Source organism: Ahaetulla prasina, chromosome 7 (genome assembly GCF_028640845.1).
Source record: "Ahaetulla prasina isolate Xishuangbanna chromosome 7, ASM2864084v1, whole genome shotgun sequence".
Classification (NCBI taxonomy): Eukaryota; Metazoa; Chordata; class Lepidosauria; order Squamata; family Colubridae; genus Ahaetulla; species Ahaetulla prasina.
In genome coordinates, this window is record NC_080545.1 from 6,462,448 (window position 1) to 6,488,635 (window position 26,188).

The window sequence follows — 26,188 nt, forward strand, 5'->3', positions numbered from 1 at the left end:
CGCCGCTATCGGTTCGCCCAAACCGGCCCAAACCGGCTGAATACCACCTCTGCATACAATGGACGGTTGTAGGAACTGGGAATGGCTGGTCTAGTGAAGAGAAGGACCAGGGGAGACATGATAGCAGTCTTCCAATATTTGAGGGGCTGCCACAGAGAGGAGGAAGGGGGTCAAGCTATTTCCCAAAGCATCTGAAGGCCAGACAAGGAATAATGGATGGAATCTGATCAAGGAGAGGTTCATCTATAACTTTCTTTTTATCAAAAAAGTATTTTTTATTTTCCATAATAATTCCAACAATTTGACCAGCATACAGTACAATCACTTATCCGACCATCAATCCTATACACAATTTATGCTCAATCGGGCCTGCTCAGCCCCCACTCCCTTCCCCGAACTTTTCTACCCTTCTCTACCATCTTCTACTTTCCCCAACCTTCCTCCTCCTCACTTTCCTACTTCCTCTCCTCCTTCCCACTTTCATCCTTTCTAACCCTCTCTCTTCCCCTCCTCCTTCTCCTCCTACCCTCTCTTCCCCCTCCCTTCTTTCCTACCTACCTACCTACCTACATTCTTCCTTCTTTCTGCTCCTCTCTCCCTACCCTTTCCCTTCTGGTATGTTTGCTGAGCAGCCCTGACTTTACACCATTTCAAGTTATTTAATTCTACAATTATTCCTGTACAATGGCAATCAATCAATTTCTAAACTTCCCCTCCCCTTCCCACCTACCTCCCCGACTTCCCAGAACAGAATACAGGGTATAGTATCTAACAAACATAATCTAAAATAAAACATAAAACATAATCCTCAGTCATTTCACACCTTCACACTATCAATTCCCTTCTTTCTTAAAAATACTAATACAAAACAAATCCTAACTTCACTCAAAAACTAATTGGCATTTTTTAATCTGATACTTATTTTGAATATAATCAATCCCCTTTCTCCATTCCAAAATATATTTTTCTTGTGTATAGTCTTTCAAATAGGCAGAAATTTTTGCCATTTCTGCATCTATAACTTTCAAGGTTTCTAAGCTTCAGATTACAAATTGTCTTTTTGTTTCAATTTTGAGAGTCACACAAGTCCTCTCAGTTCCTCTTCTGTTATCCATTAAGGGAGCATTCCTTAAATTTATTAGGATTTTGTCTCACAAGTGGTTGAAATAGAGGCACTCCTTCCCGGCTTCTGTCTAATTAATTTGAAAGGAAACACACACACACACCCATCTATATCAGATTCTATTGTTTTAAAATAATTCTCCCACAAAAGGTTTAAATGCTTCCTTTCTCTGTGACTTTGAAGGGCTAATATCTTTTCTTTAAAAAACAAACAAACATTTAATCTCTATTTTAGTTGTCCCTTCCAGCTCATGAGCTCTTTGTACAATTTTTCTTCTTCTTCACAAGCTTTTGTAAATCTTATTATGACATATTTTGGCTCTTAGTACAGGGGGAAAAAACCCTCCTTGACACATTTACCGTATTTTTCAGACTATAAGACGCACCTGACTATAAGACGCATGTAAATTTAAAAGAGGAAAACAACAAAAAAAATTTTTGGCCTTCATGCACTCCTTTTGGGGGGCCTTTTTTGGGGGGGGGCTTTTCCAGCCTTTTTTCAGTCTGTTTTTGGTGCTTCAGAAAAAACAGGCCAAAAAAAGCCTCAAAAATGAGCCAAAAAAGCCTCAAAAACAGGCCAAAAAAGGCTAAAAACAGGCTGAAAAGAGGCCTGAAAAAGGCCCAAAAACAGGTCGTGCAGAGGTCAAAAAATGGCCGGTAGGTGGGCGGAGCTTCGGTAATATTCAGTCTATAAGGTGCACAGACATTTTCAGCACCTTTGGGGAGACAAAAAAGTGCAAAAAATACGGTATATTCCAGGGGTGAAATTCAAAATTTTTCCCTACCGGTTCTGTCGGCGTGGCTTGATGGGCATGGCAGGGGGAGGATATTGCAAAATCTCCATTCCCACCCGGCTCTGGGGCCAGCCAGAGGTGCTATATATGCCGGTTCTCTGAACTATTCAAAATTTCCGCTACCGGTTCATCAGAACCTTGTTAGAACCTGCTGGATTTCACCCCTGGAATATTCGTTGCAGCAAGCTATTTGAACTTGGGTGATCTCCTCTGGATTCCTTTGATCAATAGAAAAAAAAAATCGGCATTAGAACACAAGTCCTGCCCCTTTTATGCCCCATCTCAACACCCATACAAAAAGGTGGTGCTTATAACGCAACACCGCTTTTGTTGTTTGTGTTTGCCGTCTACCACGTCCCATCTTGGCAGCGAACGTTTTCAGCTTACCCTTTTTCATTTTCAGTCGCTATAGAAAAAAAATATAGTGAGACTGAGATAGGGAAGAATTTAATTATGCCTCCTGGAAAGGTTCTCTCTTTGTTTGATTAAAAACATTTTTATGTTTTGCCACAGTCTTTCCGGTTATACTTCTTTTTTTTTTTCTTGCCGGATCCCCTTGCCGGATTGTTCCCTTTTTAATTGCTGTTTTATTCTACATCTCTCAACATCAGGACAACTGCTCTTGTCAAATCACTTCTCTTCAAATTGGTTCTGCAAAAAAGGGGAAGATTTTTCCGCCCATTATCTTGCACTTTTATCCCACGACTGGTAAATACAACGCTTGTGGGAGAAATGTCTCCCTCAAATGTCTTCCCTGAATTATTGTCTTCAGAATGGGGGGGGGAAGTCTATTCCAAATCATACTGACACCACATTTTGAAAACAAATGAGACAGATAGATATAGATAGATAGACAATAGATAGATAAATAGACAGACAGACAGACAGACAGACAGACAGACAGATATAGACAGATAGATGATAGACAGATGGACAGATAGATAGACATAGACAGACATACAGACAGACAGATGATAGATACAGGCAGATAGACAGACAGACAGACGGACAGATGATAGATACAGGCAGGCAGACAGACAGACAGACGGACAGATGATAGATAGATAGATAGATAGATAGATAGATAGATAGATAGATAGATAGATAGATAGATAGATAGATAGATAGATAGATAGATAGATAGATAGAGTGGGTGGGTGGGTGGGTGGATGAGTGGACGGATAGATATACATGATATACAGACAGACATACAGATAGATGATAGACACAGACAGATGACAGATAAATAAATAAATGATGGATGGATGGATGGATGGATGGATGGATGGAGTGGGTGGGTGGGTGGATGAGTGGACGGATAGATATACATGATATACAGACAAACAGATAGATGATAGACATAGATAGATAGATAGATAGATAGATAGATAGATAGATAGATAGATAGATAGATAGATAGATAGATAGATAGATAGATAGATAGATAGATAGATAGATAGATAGATAGATAGATAGATAGATAGAGTGGATGGGTGGATGAGTGGATGGATAGATATACATGATATACAGACAGACAGACAGATAGATGATAGACACAGACAGATAGACAGATAAATAAATAAATGATGGATGGATGGATGGATGGATGGATGGATGGATGGAGTGGGTGGGTGGGTGGATGAGTGGACGGATAGATATACATGATATACAGACAAACAGATAGATGATAGACATAGATAGATAGATAGATAGATAGATAGATAGATAGATAGATAGATAGATAGACAGACAGACAGACAGACAGACAGACAGACAGACAGACAGACAGACAGACAGACAGACAGACAGGTGTGTGTATGTGTCTGTGTGAGTTAAGAGAGAGAAAGGTCCATTTAGCACAAATATATGAAAATGCATTATAACAAAACCTCCTAACAAGAATCTAAGAATTTCAGATCAGTCGAAATAAAGAAGGAAAATAAAACAATGGATGATTCTTTTCCCGTGAGGATCCTTTATTTTATTTTATTTTTCTCTGACTTTGAAAAAGAAATTATTCAGCCTCTTTGGATTTGAAAGACATAGCTAACAAAGCGGAAATAACTCCTAATAACAAAACTAGAGCAATAGTGCATAAACATGACAGGTTAAGTGGAAAACATTTTGGCGGTGACATTCATATCAAAATGCCAGCCTCTCTTTTTTTAAAAAAAAAATAAAATAAAAATAAAGTATCGCTGAAAACAAAGTTGAAACATTTATTCTTATCTGGTAGTTCCACAGTCCTACAGAATTTACACATATATGAGTTGATAAACTAGTGAACATGCTAATTTATTTCAGTCATGAAATATGAACAACCAGTTATAAGAGAATAATGGAGTTGGAAGGGTCCTTGGAGGTCTTCTAGTCCAACCCCCTGCTCAAGCAGGAGACCTGATACCCATGATGACGAACCTATGGTATGCGTGCCACAGGTCGTATACGGAGCCATATTGGTGGGCACATGAGTGTTGCCTACCTCAGCTGCAGTGTGCATGCGCGCACCGGCCAGCTGATTTTTGGGACCAATGGAAGTTGGCAAATGGGCTGTTTCTGGCCTCTGGAGGGCCTCCAGGAGGGTGGGGAAAGCCATTTTCGCCCTCCCCAGGCTCCTAAAAGGCTCTGGAGCCTGGGGAGAGCGAAAAACAGGCCTTCTGGTCCCACCGGAAGTCAGCAAACTGGCCATTTCTGGCCTCTGGAGGGCCTCCAGGAGGGTGGGGAAAGCCATTTTCACCCTCCCCAGGCTCCCAGAAAAGCTCTGGAGCCTGGGGAGAGCAAAAAAAGGGCCTTCCCCCGCAGAGGCTCTCTGGAGGCCGGAAACAGCCTGTTTCCCGACTTCTGGTGGGCCCTGAAGGCTCGAAAAGTAGCTGGCCGGCGCGCGCATGCGTGCCAGATCTGAACTCGCATTCCCACTGATATGGCTCCACCTGTGCCACGTGTGCCGTTGGTTCGCCATCACGGCCCTATATCATTCTGGACAAATGGTTGTCTGACCTCTACTTAAAAGCCTCCAGTGTTGGAACACCCACAACTTCTGGAGGCAACCCTTTCCACTGGTTAATTGTTCTCGCTGTTAGGAAATTTTAGTTCCTTATAAATAAGTGACAATCCTTTCTCTAATCTTCGTGTAGCGATTACAGATGAAGACATTTGTGTCCATGTTCTTTAAGAGAAAGAAATCACAAATCAACATCTGGAGTGACAAATCACAAATCAACGTCTTTAATGTGTACATTTTGTCCCAAAATCTGTCCTGTAATGAATAATCAATAGATCATTGACTATGTTTTGCAAAAAAAAAAATAATCCTTCAGTGATGGAGCACCCACAATGTCTGAAGGCAATCTATTCCATTGGTTGACTGTGTGATCCGGTGATCCAGTATTCTCTTGAAATGGCCAGCTGACAGAGAGTGAGAGAGTGGATCAGGGGTGAAATGCTCCCGGATCGGACAGGATCGTGCGATCCGGTAGCGATGGCGGCTGCTGGTTCAGAGGACCGGTAGCAAAAATCCCTGCCCCGCCCCCCGCCTCTGCTGAGCTGCACCATTAGCAGAGGGTTTTCTTTTTTACTTTTAAAAGCTGGTTTTGCTTCAGCCGAAACCTGCCTTTAAAAGTTAAAAAAAAGCCTTTGAGGATCCTGCCCCTCAGCTGAGATCGGCAGCCTTTAAACTTAAAAATTATTAAAATTAAAATTAAAGGCTACTCTGGGGATCTCACCTGAGTTCCTCATCAGCAGAACCTTAAAAAACATGTTTTCTGTAGAAAACATGTAGAAAAACTCCTTTTAAAAGAGTCTAAGACACTTACCTAATTACTGATCAACCTCATGGCTTTTCTCACAGCCCTAAAGCCCCAGTTTCGCTTTTAACACCAGACTGAACTAATCTAAACTTAGCTAATCTATTTCACCACTGAGTAATTAATGCTGTCTGGCTGAGGAACTCTGGGAATTGAAGTCCACAATAAAATAAAATAAAATAATAAAATAAAATATTTGTGCAGCTTTCTGAGATTTGGTGTGTTTCTGTAGTGTTTCACTCTAACTACACAAACACACAAAATTTCAGAAAGCTGTATGTGGTATTTTGTGTGTGTGTGTGTCAGTTGTGTGTGTGTAAAGTGTGAAAGTTGGTTTTTGAGCTTTTTGTGGCTGTGTGAAGTGTGAAGTGCAGCTGCTTTTACATTGTGTGTGAGTCAGTTGTGTTATGTTGTGTTGTGTGTGTGTAAAGTGTGAAAGTTGGTTTTTGGTACCTCTTATTGTTTTTTTATACTTTGTTTATTATTTTTATTATTTATTGCTATTGGACACGCCCATCAGTCATCTGACCACCAAGCCACGCCCACCAATTAAGCCACGCCCACAGAATCGGTAGGGGGGGGGAATTAGATTGGCTGTGGAAAAAACTGGGGAAGAGCAAAGTCAGGCTGGGCAGAGCAGGGGAGAGGCAGAACAAGGGAGAGGGAGTTCATAGGAAGACCAAGGCGCACCCCCTCCTCATCCTAGGCAACACAGCGAGGAATGGAGAAGAGAGCAACAAATAAATAAATAAATAAATTTGATAAATAAATAAATAACGTGTGTTGCGTGGCTTACGAGAGAAGAAAGGGACCCGATCCTCTTTACAAGGCACAGGTGCTGATGGAGTTTAAAAGGAAAGGCAAATGGAAGGGGCAGTTGTTGGGAACAAACACTGAGTTTATCTGGTGTTTCTTTGAATCCTGGCATCCTCCCGACTGGTTTGATTTATTGCCGTGCTACTTTACTTGTGGAATTCCTTATTTGGCTTGCCCTGCTGGATTGATTGCCTTGTCTTGTCTTTGGATTTTTTGTTAGAAGTTTTCTGCTTACAACGTTTGGGGACTGAAGTATTGCCAGCCAAAGGCTATGACAGGTTGGTGGAAGAGCTCTCTCTCCAGGCCAGAGAGTTGAAAGGGACATTGGGGGCACAGTTGGTGATCATAAAGGGACTCCTATCGGTTCTCTGGCTGTGTTGCCTTTGTGTCACGCCCTGGGTCATCAGACTATCCCATAAGGAGGTACATCTGGTAGGACCCAGAAGAAGGGCCTTCTCCATGGTGGCTCCCTCCCTTTGGAATATCACCCTTTCAAAAATTAGACTGGCCCCCACTTTGACACTCTTTCGTAAGGCCCTGAAGACTTGGTTTTGCCTGGGCAACCCAGAATGGGATGGAGGCTATCAAATGACTCATTTGACTGTGTGTTGTTGCCAGGGAAGGTAGGGAGTTATTACTTTTTATTTTCTATTTTCTATACTGTGTTTTTATTGCTTGTAAGCCGCCTAGAGTTACTATGAATGAGGAGATGGCCATATCATTGTCTTTTAATGACCCCATAATCCCTTGCGGGGTGGAATCTGGGCAACTGAATGGCGGTAGCAGAGAGTATTAATGGCTGGATGCCCTTCCTGATGCCGATGCGGAGTTTTGTTTCAGCAGATATATTCTCATTGTGCCCAGAGAGAGAAATATCTGCCTCCATCTAGGATTGAACTCACAGCCTCCTGATTGTGAAGCGAGAGCTCCACCTCTAGGCCACCACACCAAGGAGATGGCCGTATAAATTTCCCAAATAAAAAAAAAAAAAAATGAAAGCTGGCAAGCAGACAGCTCTTATGGAAAGCATTGTCAGGCAGAAAGAATTGGGTCTTACGTCAAGATTTACTGCTCAAGCTCGTACCCAAGAATCTAGTCAACTAAAGTTCAAGTGCTCAATTGGTGCCAGATAAGTGTCAACGGAATTCAAGACGCATTGAATCTGGGCCATTTGTGGCAATGTATTGATTCTAGGCTGATGGCTCACTTGACTCTTCCCCCTCTTCTCCTATAAACATACACCTGCCGCAGAAGCAATTTATACCAATATCCTGAACATCCACATTTTCTGGAAGTCGCTTTCAGAGACATGAGGGGCAGGGGTGGTATTTACTTACCTTCGCTACCGATTCACAAATGTGAGCATGTGCATGCCACCTCCGCACATGCACAGGGACTTCTGCACTTGCGCGGATCGTCAAAAACGGGATGTGATGATGTCTGGGTGGGTGGGCGGAGCCTCCCACAGCTGCCACCACCAGTTCACCTGAGCCAGGTAGAACTGGCTGAATACCACCACTGGTGGAAGGGTTTCTTCCACAACCTTTCAAGAAACTTTATATTCGAAAGCAATTTATTTTCAGAGCTGATGAGCATGCAAGTATGTTTCATTTCTCCACTTGAACACGGAATCGGCGCTGCCACCAAATTTAATAACAGGAAATCATTTCAGGGAAAAGTTTGCCCTTAAATTAAATAAAGGTCAGACTACTCGGGACCTCTAAAGAGTCATGCTGAGGCTCATTATTCCACAGGAAAGGGCCAGAATAACATCTGTTCATTTTCAGGAAAGATCCTTGCCCTGCTCTTCAGACAGTTTAATTAAGGCCACCTTATGCGGAGATGTTGCCTGTGGCGAAAGACAATAAAATCCGTACCGTTCAATGTAGTTGTGACAAGTGATGTGCAAACAAGGGACATCTGTTGAGCCAGCTCTGTAGAATATTTTGACTTAACAGTTGTGATGCCTCCAGACCGGGTGTTGTGACCAAGACCCAAGTAGTGATTACTAAACACAATTCAGTCCTCAACAAACTTATTTTATTAAAACAGCTGAGAATTAATTCATTCTCAGCTTCGTCCAAAACAAAATTCTTAATAACCAATCCGTTGGCCTTATCACCAACCTTTGATGTCTTTGGCAACCTGCCAAAGGCTTTTCTTGGCAAAAAACTCACAAAGTTCAAGAGATGCTGACAAGAAGCACGGAAATCAATGTTGCTTTCCTACAAAGAACCCAACGGCTTGTTGCTGCTCTTTTAAGCCTTATGGGAGGGGCCAATCATCTTCTGGCCTTGCTCCCGAGTTGTCCTTTTTTTCTTCAGCTGCTCTTGCCTTCTGGCAGCTCTTCACATGCGTGCATAGGAACAGGCTCCTCCTATTCCTTTGCCTCTCTGCTGTCCGCCTCTGCAGGCTCTGAAGTCCGCACATCGCTCCCAGATGGCCCTGGCCCCATCTCTGCCTCTGATGTAGAGCCCTCATCTGGGCCTTCCCCTGACTCCAGAACTGGTCCATTGTCCTTCCCAGCTTCCTCGCTGTCTGACTCCGCTGCCAGGTCCGCAGGCTGCTGGTGGACCACAACACCGGGAAGGATGGATGGGAGTAGAGGTGGGCTTCACATACTGTAGCAACCCAGCTATCGTGGTGCTGGTTCACTCAGCACCAGAAATGTGAGAGTGTGTGTGATCCGCGCATGTGTGTAGCATGATGAAACACGGCAATTCACTCACAGGCACCATCCGCACATGCGTGTGACATCAAACAACACAGCGATATAGGATGGGATTGCTCCCAGGGGGGTGCAGGTTGCCACTACCGGTTCGCCTGAACCGGACTGAACCGGCTGAATACCACCTCTGGATGGGAGCTTTAAGACAATCCAGCTACAGAACGCTGTGCTGGAAAATGCTTTCTAGCCATTAGTTAGAAAGTCCTGAGTTTCGCCAGTTTCCATAGAATGAAATCAACAGATTAGGGAAGTGGTAGTCAACCTGGTCCCTACCGTCCAGTAGTGGGCGTTCCAGCTTTCATGGTGGGCGGTAGGGGTTTTGTCCGATACTGAAGCACTTTCCTTTTTTTTAACTTAATTGACTTTTTAAAAAAAATTCATAGCATTATTTAAAAACATTTTCATTAGGTTTTGATAAAATTCCCTGTGACAATTTAAATTTCTGAAAATATACTATTTGTATTGCCCGTGCATAAGTTTAGTTCATGTTACTTAAGTGAAACTAAATGGTGCTATATTGCGACCGCAAACAAAAGAGCCTTGTCCTAGAATAGCTCGCGCATCTCCCCCCACACCACCCAGCTGTAACAGACAAGCAGAGCTGGTAGCCGGTGCCCCCCAACAACTCAACCCATGATGCGCGAGAGGCATGCACAGACGATGATACATGGCACATTACTGTGGAACCGATGGGCGGTTAGAAAATTTTACTACTAAAAGAGATACAAAAGTGGGTGGTAGGTATAAAAAGGTTGACTACCCCTGGATTAGGGTATCAAACATTTTGCTTTCTATATTCTGCCTAGTACAACTTCAAGAAGCCCTCATTACAGTATCACTTAGTAGGACTAGCAGTACGGAAGACCACAGGTCCTGCAATAGTTCTAACTATCTATAGAAGAGAAGATTTGTAGCTCAGGGTTGAACTGAGCTATTGAATCCTTCGGTGCTCCCTGAGCTTGGGGGTTTTCTTGCAGAACATTTCATTACCCAGACTATGTAACATCAGTGCACTGATGCTGTTCCCTAGTTTGGTAATGAAACGGCTGCAAGAAGATCACCAAGCTCAGAGAGCGTATCTAACTATCTCACAAGATCTTATTTTACCCAAGTGATCTGGAATAAGTGGATAGCTAAAAAAAATTTAAATGTATCTCTGTATATACTGTCTTGAAGGAACTACTTTAAAAAAAATAGATACACTAGAAATAGAGTGGTTAAAAAGATAGAAGATAGATGGTAGATAGATAGATAGATAGATAGATAGATAGATAGATAGATAGATAGATAGATAGATAGATAGATAGATAGATAGATAGATAGATAGGCAGGCAGGCAGACACACAGACAGACAGACAGAGACTGAGATATGAGAAAGAGAGAGATGGCTGATGGATGGATGGATGGATAGATGGTTGGATGGATGGTTGGATGGATGGATGGATGATAGAAAGACTTAAAGATTAAGGTGGTAGGTAGGTAGGTAGGTAGGTAGGTAGGTAGGTAGGTAGGTAGACAGGAGGGAGGGAGGGAGGGAGGGAGATAGATAGACAGATTGACAGACAGACACACAGACAGAGATGAGAAAGAGAGATGATGGATGGATGGATGGTTGGATAGTTGGATGGTTGGATGGATGATAGAAAGACTTAAAGATTAAGATGATAGGTAGGTAGACAGACAGACAGACAGGAGGTAGGTAGGTAGGTAGGCTGATAGAGAGAGAGAGAGAGAGACAGACAGACAGACAGACAGGCAGGCAGGCAGGCAGGCAGGCAGGCAGGCAGACACACACAGAGATGAGAGAGAGAGAGAGACATGATGGATGGATGGATGGATAGATGGATGGATGGATGGATAGATAGATAGATGGATGGATGGATGGATGGATGATAGAAAGACTTAAAGATTAAGGTGATGAGTAGACAGACAGGCAGACATGATAGAGAGAGAGAAGAGATAAATAGATGAGAGAGAGAGAGGGAGGGAGGGAAAGAGGGAGAGGGAGAGAGAGAGAGAGATAGCAAGATGATAAGACAGACGTAGATAGAGAGTAAGGTATCGGTAAAAGACTGGGGTTTTTTCCATACTCACCTTCATATGTAAATTATAGGACTAACTTAACCCAAAAGCTGGCTTCCTGTTTCTTTGCACAAAACGTTCCCTGTTCGCTAAATTTATGAACACTGTGAAATGCAAACAATACTTCAAAGCGCCTTGTAACACTGGAAAGCTGGAGGATTTGTTACACCCTTCCATCCTTGGATGAAACGAAATAAGCGCATACGGCAGTAAAGGAAGACACAGCTATTCTTTATGTACAGTGTAGGTCTTCCTTCTGGGCTGAGACCGAGCCTCGGAGATTTAAATTGGATTCTGCTTTCACAAAGGTGAGCATTAAAAAAAAGATTTAGTTAATGTTTGGGTATGTGTGCAGCCTCATCGTTTCGGTGGATAATCTACATTTTAGGCAACTTACACGATTAAGGATGTTTCCGGTAAACCGTTTAAGGTATCGAACTTGATATGCCGCCCAGTTCGCCAAAAGGTGGCTTACAGGCATTGAATAAAATGCAGCGTAGAACATTAAAACAATAAATAAAGAGCTTACATTTTAAAATGCAATTAAAATAAAATTAAGGAGGATGGGAGAGGGAAGGAGTGAGGTGCAAGTAGAGGGGAAGTAGATATTCTCTACTCCATCAACCACCTTCAAACTGTTCTGGCCTAGGCTTCCCCAGCAGCACGAAGCCGAGTCCTTGTCCCTATAAACCCTTTTTATTTAATTTACACTGAATTCCTCTCCAGCAAAGTCTTTCCTCTCCCGTAGTCTTTCAAGATAGTTCACACTTACCAACCTTTATCAGGCTTGGAGAGCGGCCAGGCCGATATCCTTCAGACACCGCAATACTTAGCAAGAATGCAGGAATGAACTTATTTTCTCCTGCAAACTCCATTCCCCTTTTGCTCCTCTTTTATTCCCTCTGGGAGGGGCCATTCATCGTCCACCTGTGGCCTTACTCCCAAGTCGACCCTTGTTCTTTAGCTGTTTCCTTCGTCTGGCAACTCTGAGGATGTGCACACCGGGAACAGGCTCCAGCTGTTCATCTGCCTCACTGATGTCTGACTCCAAAGGCAGCTGATAACTGGCATTCGGCCCTGGCCCCCTCTCTGCCTCCGATGCAGAGCCCTCATCAGAGCCTTCCCCAGACTCCAGGACTGGCCCATGTTCTTCCCCAACCTCCTCACTATCTGAATCTGCTGCCAGATCCTCTGGCTGCTGGCAGGCCACAAAACAACCTACCACACCCATATTGGGGTAGAGCATAGAATAATAGGGTTGGAAGGGACCTCAGAGATCATCTAGTCCAACCGCCAACAAATGTTGCCTGCGGAAGGGTATAGAAAAAGTCCTATAAATTAATGATACTATATTTTTTTTAAAAAAATGATAGTTTGATAAATGCTACATTTATGAAACCTAGAGGAGCTATTTAGGCCAGGCAGAATAACAGAGTCGGAAGGAATAGAATAGAATAGAATAGAATAGAATAGAATAGAATAGAATAGAATAGAATAGAATAGAATAGAATAGAATAGTTGGAAGGGACCTTGGAGGTCTTCTAGTCCAACCCCTTGCTTGAGCAGGAGACCCTCTACCATTTCAGACAAATGGTTGTCCAATCCCTTCTTAAAAACTTCCAGTGTTGGAGCATCCAAAACCTATGGCGGCAAATCATTCCACTGATAAATTGTTTCCACCAAGAGGAAATTCCTCCTTAGTTCTAGGTTGCTTCTCTCCTTGATTAGCTTCCATCTGTTGCTTCTTGTCCTGCCTTCAGGTGCTTTGGAGAATAGGTTGACCTCCTTTTCTTTGTGGCAGCTCCTCAAATGTTGGAAGACTGCTACCATGTGTCCCTTAGTTCTTCTTTTCACTAGACTAAGTTAAAGGTTCCCCTCGCACGTATGTGCTAGTCGTTCCCGACTCTAGGGGGCGGTGCTCATCTCTATTTCAAAGCCGAAGAGCCAGCACTGTCCGAAGACGTCTCCGTGGTCATGTGGCCGGCATGACTCAATGCCAAAGGCGCACGGAACGCTGTTACTTTCCCATCAAAGGTGGTCCCTATTTTTCTACTTGCATTTTTTACATGCTTTCGAACTGCTAGGTTGGCAGAAGCTGAGACAAGTAATGCGGAACTAGGGATTCGAACCGCTGATCTGCCGACCTTTCGATCGACAAGCTTAGCATCTTAGCCACTGAGCCACCGTGTTCCTTTTCACTAGACTAGACATACCCAATCCTAGCAACCGTGCTTCGTATGTTTTAGCCTCCCGTCCCCTAATCATTCTTGTTGCTCTTCTCTGCCCTCTTTCTAGAGTCTCAACATCTTTTTTTATATTGTGGCGACCAAACCTGGATGCAGGTTTCCAAAGGTGACCTTACTAAGGCTTTATATAATGGTACTAACACTTTCACGTGATCTTGAGTCTAGTCCTCTGTTAATGCAGTCTAGGATCGCATTGCCTCTTTTGGCTGCCTCTGGACACTGCTGGCTCATATTTAAGTGATTGTCCACTAGAACAGGGGTGAAATCCAAATTTTTTTACTACCGGTTTGGTGGGCGTGGCATGGTGGGCGTGGCTTGGTGGGCATGACAGGGAAAGGATACTGCAAAATCCCCATTCCCACCCCACTGCAGGGGAAGGATACTGCAAAATCCCCATTCCCACCCCACTGCAGGGGAAGGATACTGCAAAATCCCCATTCCCACCCCACTGCAGGGGAAGGATACTGCAAAATCTCCATTCCCACCTCATTCCAGGGGAAGGATACTGCAAAATCTCTATTCCCTCCCTACTCCAGGGGAAGGATATTGCAAAATCTCCATTCCCTCCCCACTCCAAGGGAAGGATATTGCAAAATCTCCATTCCCTCCCCACTCCAGGGGAAGGATACTGCAAAATCTCCATTCCCTCTCTACTCCAGGGGAAGGATATTGCAAAATCTCCATTCCCAACCCACTCCTGGGGGAAGGATATTGCAATATCTCCATTCCCACCCCACTCTGGGGCCAGCCAGAGGTGGTATTTGCCATTTCTCCAAGCTACTCAAAATTTCTGCTACCAGTTCTCCGAATTACTCAAAATTTCTACTACCGGTTCTCCAGAACCTGCTGGATTTTACCACTGCACTAGAACTTCAGTTGTATATTTGTTGATACTGTAAATAAACACAAGCAATCATCCAGATAGACAGATAATGTATTAACCTAGGAAAAATCCTGGTGAAACTAGCTTCTCATTGTACTAATTAGAGATTTTTTTTAAAAAAAAACCTTTCTAATTTATTTTTTGTACTGTGGAAATTTATCTCTGACAAGTTTTTAAATATGAAAATGATTGAGTGTGAAATAATCTTTTTCCATATGTCCTGTTGCGGTAATGGATGATAAAGTGCCACTCCTTTTCTTTGTAATTCCGTAGAAATGGAGATAAAGATGTCGATAAGAATGATGACAAATTAATCATATTTGAGTTCTCATTCCTTTTTCCTTTCGTTTCTTTTTTCTTTTTTTTTCTTTTTTTTCAGGATTCTTTTCACCATGGAAAACTCCAAAGCCTGTAAGTTTTTATTTTTTATTTTTTTCAAATTATTATTCTTAGAATGCATGGCAATATAAGACTCGTGGCTGAGAAGGAAATCATGCGTGTAGAAAGCAATAACCTGCCATGTGAGATTTTTAGGGTACCCTGCTGCCAAATATAGGAATATAAATCTGATACGACCGTAAAAAAGGTGTTTAATCATATACTTATTGACTTGAAAGCAAATATTTCTTACTGGATTTCATGATACTGGTCTAAGAAGCATATAGAAATCATTCGCTTCCCTCTGCCAATGTGAAGACAGGGCTATTTGGCAAATGTACACTTAAAAACCAATTAAAAGAAGAAATGGGGAGGGAGGGAGAGAGAGAGAGGATTGAGAGAGAGAGAGAATGAGAGAGAGAGAGAAACAGAAAGACAGAGACAGAGAGAGCAACAGAGAGAGATAAGAGAGAGACAAAGAGAGACAGAAAGACAGGGAAAGGGAGCCATAAATAGATAATTGATTGATGATTAATTTAGATAGAGATAGACAGAAATAATGGAGGGATAGAGAGAGAGGTAAGTAGGTAAATAGTGGATAGATAGATATGAATGGCTGTAGGTGTGGGTGAGAAAGAGGGAGAAGGAAAGGGGGGGAGGGAGGGAGGGAGGGAGGGAGGGAGAGAGAGACAGAGAGACAGACAGAGAGACAGACAGAGAGAGAGAGACAGAAAGACAGAGACAGAGAGTGCGACAGAGAGAGAGATGAGAGAGAGGGGAGAGGGAGACAGTTAAATAGATAAATGATTGACGATTGGTTTAGCTAGAGATAGGCAGAAATAATAGAGGGATAGAGAGAGAGAGGTAAGTAGGTAGATAGTGGATAGATAGATATGAATGGCTGTAGGTGGTGAGAAAGAGGGAGAGGGAAAGGGAGGGAGGGAGAGAGAGAGAGACAGAGAGAGTGACAGAGAGACAGACAGACAGAGAGACAGAAAGACAGAGAGAGTGACAGAGAGAGAGATGAGAGAGAGACAGAGAGAGACAGAGAAACAGGGAGAGGGAGAGGGAGACAGATAAATAGATAAATGATTGATGATTGATGATTGATTTAGATAGAGATAGACAGAAATAATAGAGGGATAGAGAGAGAGGTAAGTAAATAGATAGTGAATAGATAGATATGAATGGCTGTAGGTGTGGGTGAGAAAAAGGGAGAGGGTAAGGGAGAGCGGGAGGGGGAGAGGGAAAGGGAGAGAGGGAGAGAGAGGGGGGAGAGTAGAAGAGGTTTTAAATCAATTGATGCAGAGATAACAATTCTCCAAAATGGAACCAGTGGATTGATCTTGGAGATTTGAATTCTGGTTGTACCTTGGTAGGAAACCAGTTTGGTGACCTTAACCCAACCTTTGGGCAAAGCAAGGAAGGGCAAACCAGTTCCCCAAAAAGTTCTTAAAAACTGCAGGGACATTCCGAAACAGTCACCAGGTGAGACCCCTGACCTGAAGGCACCAAGCAATTGAAAGACTGTCTATCGCTCTTAACCCTCAACTCATAGGCTACAAGAAGGGAAATCACTCTCTAACTTTCTTCCAAGAAGACTTGGATTTATTTACAAGAACGAGCCAGGTTAAATGACGGCATCCGAAATCCCGAATTTAATTTCAGCCAGGACATCTCTGGACAAGGGCTTACATGCAAGCCACTATAGAAAGAGATCGTAGTTCAAATTTTAGTATACCCTTTGAGATGAATTGGAGAGCCTGGCAAGTGGTTCCCATAAATCTAGACACAACTTATACTTTTAGAATTATGTGTCATATTACTTTAGCTCCAAATTTAATAGCCGGTGGGACAGAATTGCTGCCTTTATGTTACCTTGCTCCACTTCTTAAGATATGATATATCCAGTGGTGGGTTTCACATTATGTTACTACCGGTTTGCCTTGCGCGTGCATGCTCGCTTTGTGTGCACACACTGGTTCACACACGCACCTGCCTTCTGCGCATGCGCCCGGCCTTCCACGTATGTGCTTTGCTCGTGCGCTCACCTTCCGCGCATGCACCCGGCCTCAAAAATGTGCCTAAATAGGATGGGATACTACCGGTTCGGCTGAACTGGTCTGAACCGGCTGAATACCACCTCTGGATATATCTCTACTGGGACTCTAAGAAAAACATTAAAAATAACGTTCTCTGCATATGTTATACTTCTGACAGTATTGCTAATTATTTACAAATGGCTGAGGTGACAGCCCTGTACATAAGACCTGGCGTTGAGTAGATAACTTCAAAATTATGTCGCCGAACAACAAGACGGGTGTAACCTGATTGAGAAAGTAAAAGCTATGGAGTTTATCCGCAGGTTCTCAAAGGCCTTCTTTTCTTTTATTCATTGTAGATGATGGAAAAATGGGAGAGTCAAGGGAGTCCACAGACAAGCTTATCTGCTCCAGCTGGGCCACAGACTATTCCCTTCCCACCAGCCCTTCACAGAAGCTCTTTTCCCGATTCAACAGAGGCCTTTGACCCGAGAAAGCCTGACCCATACGAGCTGTATGAGAAGTCACGAGCTATTTATGAAAGTAGGCGTAAGTGGAAGCCACGGTCCACCTTTGCAGAACCCTTGGCGAAATGTCTATGGAGATTCTTAATCATGCAGGTCATGGTTGTCCCAAAGGAGCTTTTTCAAAAGGCAACAGGACTTGGACTTTCTCCTTGAAGACGTTCCGCTTCTCATCCAAGGAGCTTCTTGTCAGACGCTGATCACAACTGAAGGAGCTTCTTGGATGAGAAGCGAAACTTCTCCAAGGAGAAGCAAAGTCTAGTTGCCTTTTGAAAAAGCCTCTTTGGGACATTCAAATTGGCCTAATGGAATTGAATGTTGTAACTAGTTGTAAACCAGCTGACATTTTTATTTGTTATGGAGATTAAGAGGAGGAAAAAGAAAAAGCTTCATGCATTTGTCTTAAATTTGCTGAAGGCACCCCTGATGATTAACTTCACTAGGAACAGGTGGGGAACGATACTGTTAGAAATTCTGTATACTGAAATTGACTTTTCAGAACAGAGAGTGCACAGTCCACATGTGCTTTTCTGCCTAACTGCCAGAAGGAAGCAGGAAACTTTATATACAGAGAAAAGACATAGCGCATACCACAAATGCAACCACAAATTTATAAACACTGCCACCTGCCGATTGGCTGTAGTTGTTCCACAAAATGCGTGAACGTTGTATTCCAACAGATACAACAGTCACGTCTGGTGAGGGTCACCATTTGCATTTTTGTAAATTGGCACTTTGTGGAGAAATGCTTGCTTTGAGTCTCCCCCCCCCCCTTCAGCAAATCAGTCTTCATTATGGTCATAGACAATCACAGACCACTGAATGTCGGGATGGTTTCACAATGCAGCATGCCTTTGCTTGACGTATACAGTATGTTTTTGTGGTTTTTGCAATGTTCAGTTGAAAATGATGCCATTGCTTTAGATTAAGATCGTGAAATGTGCTTCCAACTAGTTTGTTATATATACAGGTTCGTAGACGTCATATATATTGGAGACTAAACCGTATGATGAATGCTTGCAGGGCAGTGGTTCTGAACCTTTATAGTGCTGCGACCCCTTTAATACAATTCCCCACGATGTGGCGACCCCCAACCGTAAAATTAGTTTCGTTTTGATTTTATCGCGCCTGAAGCCGTATTGGCTAGCGATCTGAACTGCTTGCGAGAGACTCCTCCCCTATGAAGTTTATCGCGCCTGAAGCCAGATTAGGCTAGCAATTGGGAGTGATTGCAGCTGGCTTGAGAGGGAGACATCAGAGCAAAGATTTCTCTCTTTTTTAATTCATCGCGCCTGAAGCCGAATTCGGCTAGCGATTTGAAGAGCCTGCAGCTGGCTTGTGAAGTCAACCATTGGAGCGCGATTCTTCAACTCGCAAGTATACTTCCCATATTTCCGATGGTTTTAGACGACCCCTGGAAAATCATATTTTCCCGACCCACAGGTTGAGAACCACTGTTGTAGGAACTAGGAGTGTCTAGTCTAATTACAAGAAGGACTAGGGGGTGACATTATAGCAGTCTTCCAATACAGGTAGTCCTCGACTTACGACCACAGTTGAGCCCAACTTTTCCACTGATAACTGAGACAGCTGTTAAGTGAATTTCATCCCATTCTATGACTTTTCTTGGCACAGTTGTTAAGGGAACCACTGCCATTGTTAAGTTGGCAACACGGTTGTTAAGTGAATCCGGCTTCCCCATTGACTTTGCTTGTCAGAAGGTTGCAAAAGGGAATCACGTGACCCCCGGGACACTGCAACCATCCTAAATATTTTGAGTCAGTCACCCAGCGCCTGAATTTTGATCACGTGACCGTGGGGATGCTGCAACGGTCGTAAAGTGTGACAAAACGGTCACAAGTCACTTTTTCCAGCACCGTTGTAACTTTGAACGGTCACTCAATGAATGGTCGTAAGTCAAGGAGTATCTGTACTTGAGGGGCTGTCATAGAGAGGAAGGAGACAACCTATTCTCTGAAGCACCTGAGAGCAAGACACAAAGTAATGGAGGAAGACAATTGGAATGAGTAAGCAGAAGACGTAGATATTCCTATAAATTGGCCAAAAGTAATCTCCCCACAGGTAGCAACAATTGAGTAACTATTTGTTCAGCACTAGACAACCTGTATAGGGACGTGGTGGCTTAGTGGCTAAGACGCTGAGCTTTTCGATTGAAAGGTGGTAGTTCAGTGGTTCGAATCCCTAGTGCTGCCATGTAACGGGGTGAGCTCCCATTACTTGTCCCAGCTTCTGCCAACCTAGCAGTTCAAAAGCACGTAAAAAATGCAAGTAGAAAAATAGGGACCACCTTTGGTGGGAAGGTAACAGCGTTCCGTGCACTTTTGGCATTGAGTCATGCTGGCCACATGACCACAGAGACGTCTTCGGACAGCGCTGGCTCTTCAGCTTTGAAACGGAGATGAGCACCACCCCCTAGAGTCAGGAACGCCTATCACATATGATCATGGGGAACCTTAACCTTTACCTTTAGACAACCTGCGCCCCATTGGGTCATCATTTCAGAGTTATTTCCTTACCTAAATTGAGAAACCAGTGACCACTGGTGACCACCGGTGGTTAGAAAAGCGGTGGAAGTAGCTTCCAACTCACTGTCAGCTGACTTTCAACTGACTTTCCTTGCGGAAAGCTATCCGCAAACATTGGAAATGAAGATCGCATGATCAGGGCTGACTGGCGACACGGCGGCCCCGAAGCAGCCCCAACTCTGCCAAATTTAATCCTATACAAGTGGCGAGTCCTGGATTTTGGACCCATTCTATAAATTAACCCATCAGTGGCAGGTTGACTCAAATGGGGACGTATTATTTTGCCAAATGGTGGGTTACAACCAGGGCTGTCTAAGTCACGGCCCAGGGGCCAGATGTGTCATGCATCACCCATGCCTGATTTAGCGAAGGGGGAAAAGTCGCGATACATCATGTGACAACACCGTGACGACACAAGTTTGACACCCCTGGTACAACAATCAAACAGAGTTTTAGCAGTCATTTCATTGACAGAACGTACGAGCACGGCAACGTAGCCAACTTCCATTTAGAATCGGTGTGACATTCCAGGATCACAGTGTGGTTTCATGCCTTCCTCTGTGTTTAGTATTTGAATCATTTTACTCCTCTACAAGGTTTTTACAACAATGTTTTCTCTTTTCTGAGCTTCTGGGTGATCCGGACAGCTATTTGCGGGAATTCAAATCTTTGCACGCCTCCTGGCTCTTACGCTTCCATCTCCTTATAAGTTATTTCATGGAGAAAAGTATATCGGAGGCTTTTCAACCAGTGGGATAGATGAAAGAGTGAGAGACACACACACACAGAGAGAGAGAGAGACAGAGGGAGACAAAGACAAGGACAGAGATAGACAGAAACAGAAATTAAACCAGATTACAATATTGTATATGTTGTGTACTGAAGAGGGGGTACAAAATATTGTTTTATCCTCCTTTGTGAGGGGATTTCTTTTCCTATTCAGAGTTCAAAGTAGAAATTTCTGCTCCTTGGTTTCCGTATTTTGAGACCGACGGAAGCAAAAACAATGATTTTAGTCCTTTTGAGTAAGTGGGGATTCGAAAAGGTGACCTAGAAGCGTCCGATTGATTGATTTTGACTTCTAAGTTTAGACTTCCCTAATGAGGCAGAGGAAGGTACTTGTTCGTGAAGTGGGATGTATCCCTTTGTAACAGTGAGGATGTTGTGGCTGGTGTCATTTGCACAGAACATAGAATAATTGGGTTGGAAGGTACCCTGGAGGTCTTCTAATCCAACCCCCCTGTTTATTTCACCAGAACCTTCTAATTTAACCCAGAAAACATACATGAAGCGTAAAGTGGTCAGAAACCCTTCATATTCCAACACATTCTCTTGTTAACATTCCTACACAGAGTAGGTATATCAACACATGTGATAATCTAATAATTAATAGATTCTTTCTGCCATCAAACAGAAAAGAGCACGTGTAATACCCCTTTCAGAGGAAAATTTCAGATACAGGAGAATGTGAAGACACTCGACACCCTAGCTCGATATATCAGTTTATTTATTCTATTTTAATGGATGCAGAACACAAATTAATTTTTCCTTGGAGGTTCTTTGCTTGTCGTAGACCAGTGTTGGCAACCAGAGTCTTCGGAGAAGGGCGGGGTATAAATGTAAACAAAAAAAAGAAAAAAAAAACGGGAGTACACACAATGCGGGGAAGCACCGAAAACTGTAAGAGCAGCTCCCCAGGGCGCATATGCACACCATATGCTGAGCTTCCAGTTTCCAGCGTGCACATGCAAGCCAGCCACCTGCCCATCTGGTTTTTGGCACACATGCGCGCGCAAAGACCCACCTACGCTCCAGGGAGCTACTCTTCTGGTTTCCCACAATCCCGCATGCACAAAAACCAGCTGGCCTGCACTCTGGAACATAGAAGAGCAACGGTCGACAGCTGGCGTGCCCTAAGAGATGGCTCTGCATCAGGGGTGCAATCTAAAAATTTTCCCTACCGGTTCTGTGGGTGTGGCTTAATTGGTAGGCGTGACTTGGTGGTCAGGTGACTGGGTGGGTGTGGCCAATAACAATAAATAATAAAAATAATAAACAAAGTACACAAAACAATAAGAGGTACCAAAAAACAACTTTCACACTTTACACAGACACAACACAACACAACTGACTCACACCCAATGTAAAAGCAGCTACACTTCACCCAAAATGGCCCCTGCAACAAGCAGGAACCTCACACAACCACAAAAAACTCAAAAACCAACTTCCACATTTTACACACATACCCAACACAACACAACAGACTCACACACAATATAAAAGCAGCTTCACCTCACCCAAAATGGCCCCTGCAACAAACAGGAACCTCACACAGCCACAAAAAGCTCAAAAACCAATTTTCACACTTTACACAGACACAACACAACACAACTGACTCACACCCAATGTAAAAGCAGCTACACTTCACCCAAAATGGCCCCTGCAACAAGCAGGAACCTCACACAGCCACAAAAACCAACTTTCACACTTTACACACACACACAACACAACACAAACGCACAAAATGCCACATACAGCTTTGTGAGATTTTGTGTGTTTGTGTAGTTAGCGTGAAATACTACAGAAACACACCAAATCTCAGAAAGCTGCCCAAATATTTTATTTTATTTTATTTATATTTTTAGAAAAAAGCAGCTAAATTTAAAACTTCCTTAACTTTAAATTGCTATGTCTGAAAAAAATAATAAAACTTAAAAAAAACCCAATTAATTTTTTTTAAAGCTCCCCCCTATGTTACTTACCCAATTGAAGGGACAAGGCAGGCAGATTGAGTTGCTCACCGATGAGATGGATTGCAGGCAGGCAGATTGAGTTGCTAGCTGATGCAATTGATTGCAGCAGCCAAAGTAAGGCAGGAATAGCGAGCAAGCCCGAAAGAAGCAGGAAGCTGCCAAGTAGGCAAGTCGGGACCGGGCGATTGGGTGGGCATGGGCGGGGCAGCCAGGAATTTTTGCTATCGGTTTTCCAAACTACCCGCCCCCATTGCTACTGGATTGCCCGATCTGGTCCGAACCCCTGCTGTGCATGCCATTTCTGGCACGCGTGCCATCGGTTCATCTTCATGGTCATAGGCGATGCTTATCAACTTACATAGCTGCATTTATAAAATACAAACAAAGGTTAAAGTTAAAAACACACCAACTATCCAGAGAGAATAGAAGAGAATTTTCCAAATACGGAAACATCCCATTCTGTGTTTTCCAAAACACAGAACAGAATGCCTTCAAACATGAAAACATGTTTGGCTGAAATTGCGGCCAGAGGCACCTGTGAAAATTCCAACGATGTTGTGATTGCACAAATGGTGCAATTATGCAACGGACATCTGCGTCAAACACATACTGTACAGTAGGTGACAGCCTTTTGAGTCTAATGTCATCGCACCTGTTATCAACAAGCCCATCAATTGGAAATGAGGAGAAATTTCCTGACAGTGAGAACAATCATCCTGTGGAACAGAAGTTGCCTTCAGAACTTGTGGGAGCTTCATCACTGGAAGCTTTCAAGAAGAGACTGGACTGCCATCTGTCAAAAATGGTGTAGGGCAGGGATGGCTAACCTTTTTGCCATCGTGTGCCGAGGAGGGGGGCAGGCAGGGTCACGTGTGTGTGTGCCCACACCTATAATTCTATGTGCCCCGCCCCCACGCATGCATGCATGACCGCCCCCCCCTTCCTGGCACGCGATGGCCTGGTAGGCCTGTTTTTCTCTCTCACCTGGCTCCAGAGCCTCTCTATGAGTCTGGGGAGGGCAAAAATGACCTTCCCCACCCCTCCAGAGGCCAGAAATGGCCCATTTACCAACATCCGGCTGGACAGGAAGTGACTTTTTTGCTGTCCCCAGCCTCCAGAGACCTAGAGAGAATAAAAAAATCACTTCCTGTCCAACCGGAAGTTGGTAAACGGGGCATTTCTGGCCTCTGGAGGGCCTGGAGGGGATGGGGAAGGCCGTTTTCACCCTCCCCAGACTCATAGAGAGGCTCTGGAGCCAGGTGAGAGAGAAAAATGGGCCTTCCCCACCACCACCCAGGCCCTCCAGAATCAGGAAACAGCTTGTTTCCCTACTTCTGGTGGGCCCAGAAGGCCCGAAAACCAGCTGGCGCCCTGAAGCTGAGCTTGCATGCCCACTGATATGGTGGGCATGCGAGTTCACTGGTTCACCATCACAGGTGTAGGGTCTGCTTGGGCAGGGGGTTGGATTAGATGACCTACAAGGTCCCTTCCAACTCTGATAATCTGTATCTGAATTGGGTACGGAGGTCTCTGATACAGAACTTGGTTCTCGAATGGGACAATAATTTCATATATATATATATATGTTTTCTGAGGTTTTCACGGGTGTTTGTATGTAGGTCTTTGGTTGTTCAGGTTTTCTCCCGTGTAAAATTAGAAGTGTCTTGGCGACGTTTCGACGAAGTCTCATTCGTCATCTTCAGGCTTCAGCTTCGTGCTTCTGGGAGGTGGAATCAGTACATGTAAATAGTTCGTCCAATTTGGGAACCCATCAGGCAATACGGTCCAGGAACAATTCTGGAAATAAATGGCCTACAGCTGCTCTGGCTTTCTCTAAACTGAGAACCGTATTTTTCTAGCCTTAAAGGGAAGTCCAGAGAGAGCCATGTCTACGAGGCAGATATCTGATCATTGTAAATAACACAAATCTCTGAAAAAATATCCAACTCTTTCCTAACCAGAAAGGCGCCAAATAGCTTAGAAGGGCCTTTGGGGGAGGTGGGAATCTGTTTTGAATAAAATGCCAGATTGCAAACTTTTCTCTCTTCCCCCCCCACCCCTTCCATAATTCCAGGGAGAGTCTATTCCGAGGGTTTATTTTGCTTTTTACTAAAGTTTTCTATGGAGACCCATTATTACTTCAAAACCAGGCTGTACAAGAACATGTAAATAGCATTCTGCTTTATGGGGCCCTTGCAGGGGTGGGCTTCAAACATTTTAGCAAGGGGTTCTCTGCCCGGTTGCTGGGTGGGCGTGGCCATGGTGGGCGTGGCCTAGTCGACCTCATGCACCATGGGGTGGGGGTTGCCCTCCCTGGGCTCCGGATGCCTTTTTTTCCGGCCTTCCCAAACTTCCGATAGATCTGTTTTTCGCCCTCCGTGTGCGCCCTGCACTTACCTGCATCCAAAATGGGTTGCGTAGGGACTCCTGGGAGGGGAGGGGAGGGGCAGGGGAGGAGTAGGAGCCAGGAGTAGGATTTGGGGGTTTTCCAAACTGCCTAGAATCTTAGCTAGAGGTTTTCCCTGCGAACTCCCAGCAACTCACCCCTGGGTCCTTGGTCCTCTCTGACCTCAGTGGTGTTGTGCCTCGTCCGCTTTCCCCGCAGCCGGGCCCGTCTTATCTGCTTCCGAACGCTGAGAAATGTCCTAGCATGCCTACCGGCCCCAGCCTTGGCTCCATGCCCAGACAGGCCGAGGAAGAAGAAGCGCCTCCAGCCCCCAGCTCTGGCTCCATGCCCAGGCAAACGGAGCAACTAGACCCCTCCCCCTCCCCCACAGCATGTGAGCCTGAGGAAGGTCAATTACCAACAGCTGCAGACTGGAGTGACTCTCGCTTCAGGAGAATTGATAGGCGGCGGCAACAGAAGGAAGGGAGGGGCAGGCCTGGATAAGTGCTGAGTCATGGAGCCACACCCCATGGCCTATATAAAGGATCTGCTTTCTGGCATTCTCTGAGTCAGGCAAAGTCTACCTTATCTTGCTGAAGTCACTTTCTGGTCTCCTGCCTGCCTTGAGAACTTTGCTAGGACTTTGGCAGAGCTGCAGAGGCACGCCTGATTCGGATTTCCCTGACCCGGCCGTCAGCGGAGGAGTGGGACACGACAAGTGGTTTTTTTGCAGACGTTTTGTTACCAGACTAGGTAACATCATCAGTCCACGATGACCTTCCCTAGTTGGGTCATGAAACGTCTGCAAGAAAACCACCAAGCCCAGAGAATACCAAGGACTCTACAGTTCAACCCTGAGCTATGAATATTCTCTTCGATCTGACACATTCTGCCTGTTGCTGCAGATTGTTCCTGCTCTTTAGAAGACTGAATAATCTTGTAAGAAAAGAAAAAAATACCTGCATTCTGGAGAAACTCTAATATTGAATCTATTCAAAATTCACTAGATGCCATCCTTTCTTTCTGTCCAATCTATATCAAAAATGAAGAAGTTTCTTTGAGATCCAGGAGCAAAGTTGGACCAT

The 26,188-nt window shown here is 44.1% G+C and overlaps 1 protein-coding gene across 13 annotated transcripts in view; it reads left to right on the forward strand.

Annotated features, from left to right (window-relative positions):
* Nucleotides 1-26,188, forward strand: part of MAGI2 (membrane associated guanylate kinase, WW and PDZ domain containing 2) — a 755,967-nt gene that overhangs the window by 618,291 nt on the left and 111,488 nt on the right. For 12 of the 13 annotated variants that reach the window (XM_058190302.1, XM_058190300.1, XM_058190301.1 and 9 more), the window contains 2 exons: nucleotides 14,854-14,885; nucleotides 17,254-17,443. In XM_058190302.1, the coding sequence (XP_058046285.1) occupies nucleotides 14,854-14,885; nucleotides 17,254-17,443 (222 nt within the window). The remainder of the gene's footprint in view (nucleotides 1-14,853; nucleotides 14,886-17,253; nucleotides 17,444-26,188) is intronic. The other variant, XM_058190294.1, reaches the window with a different exon arrangement.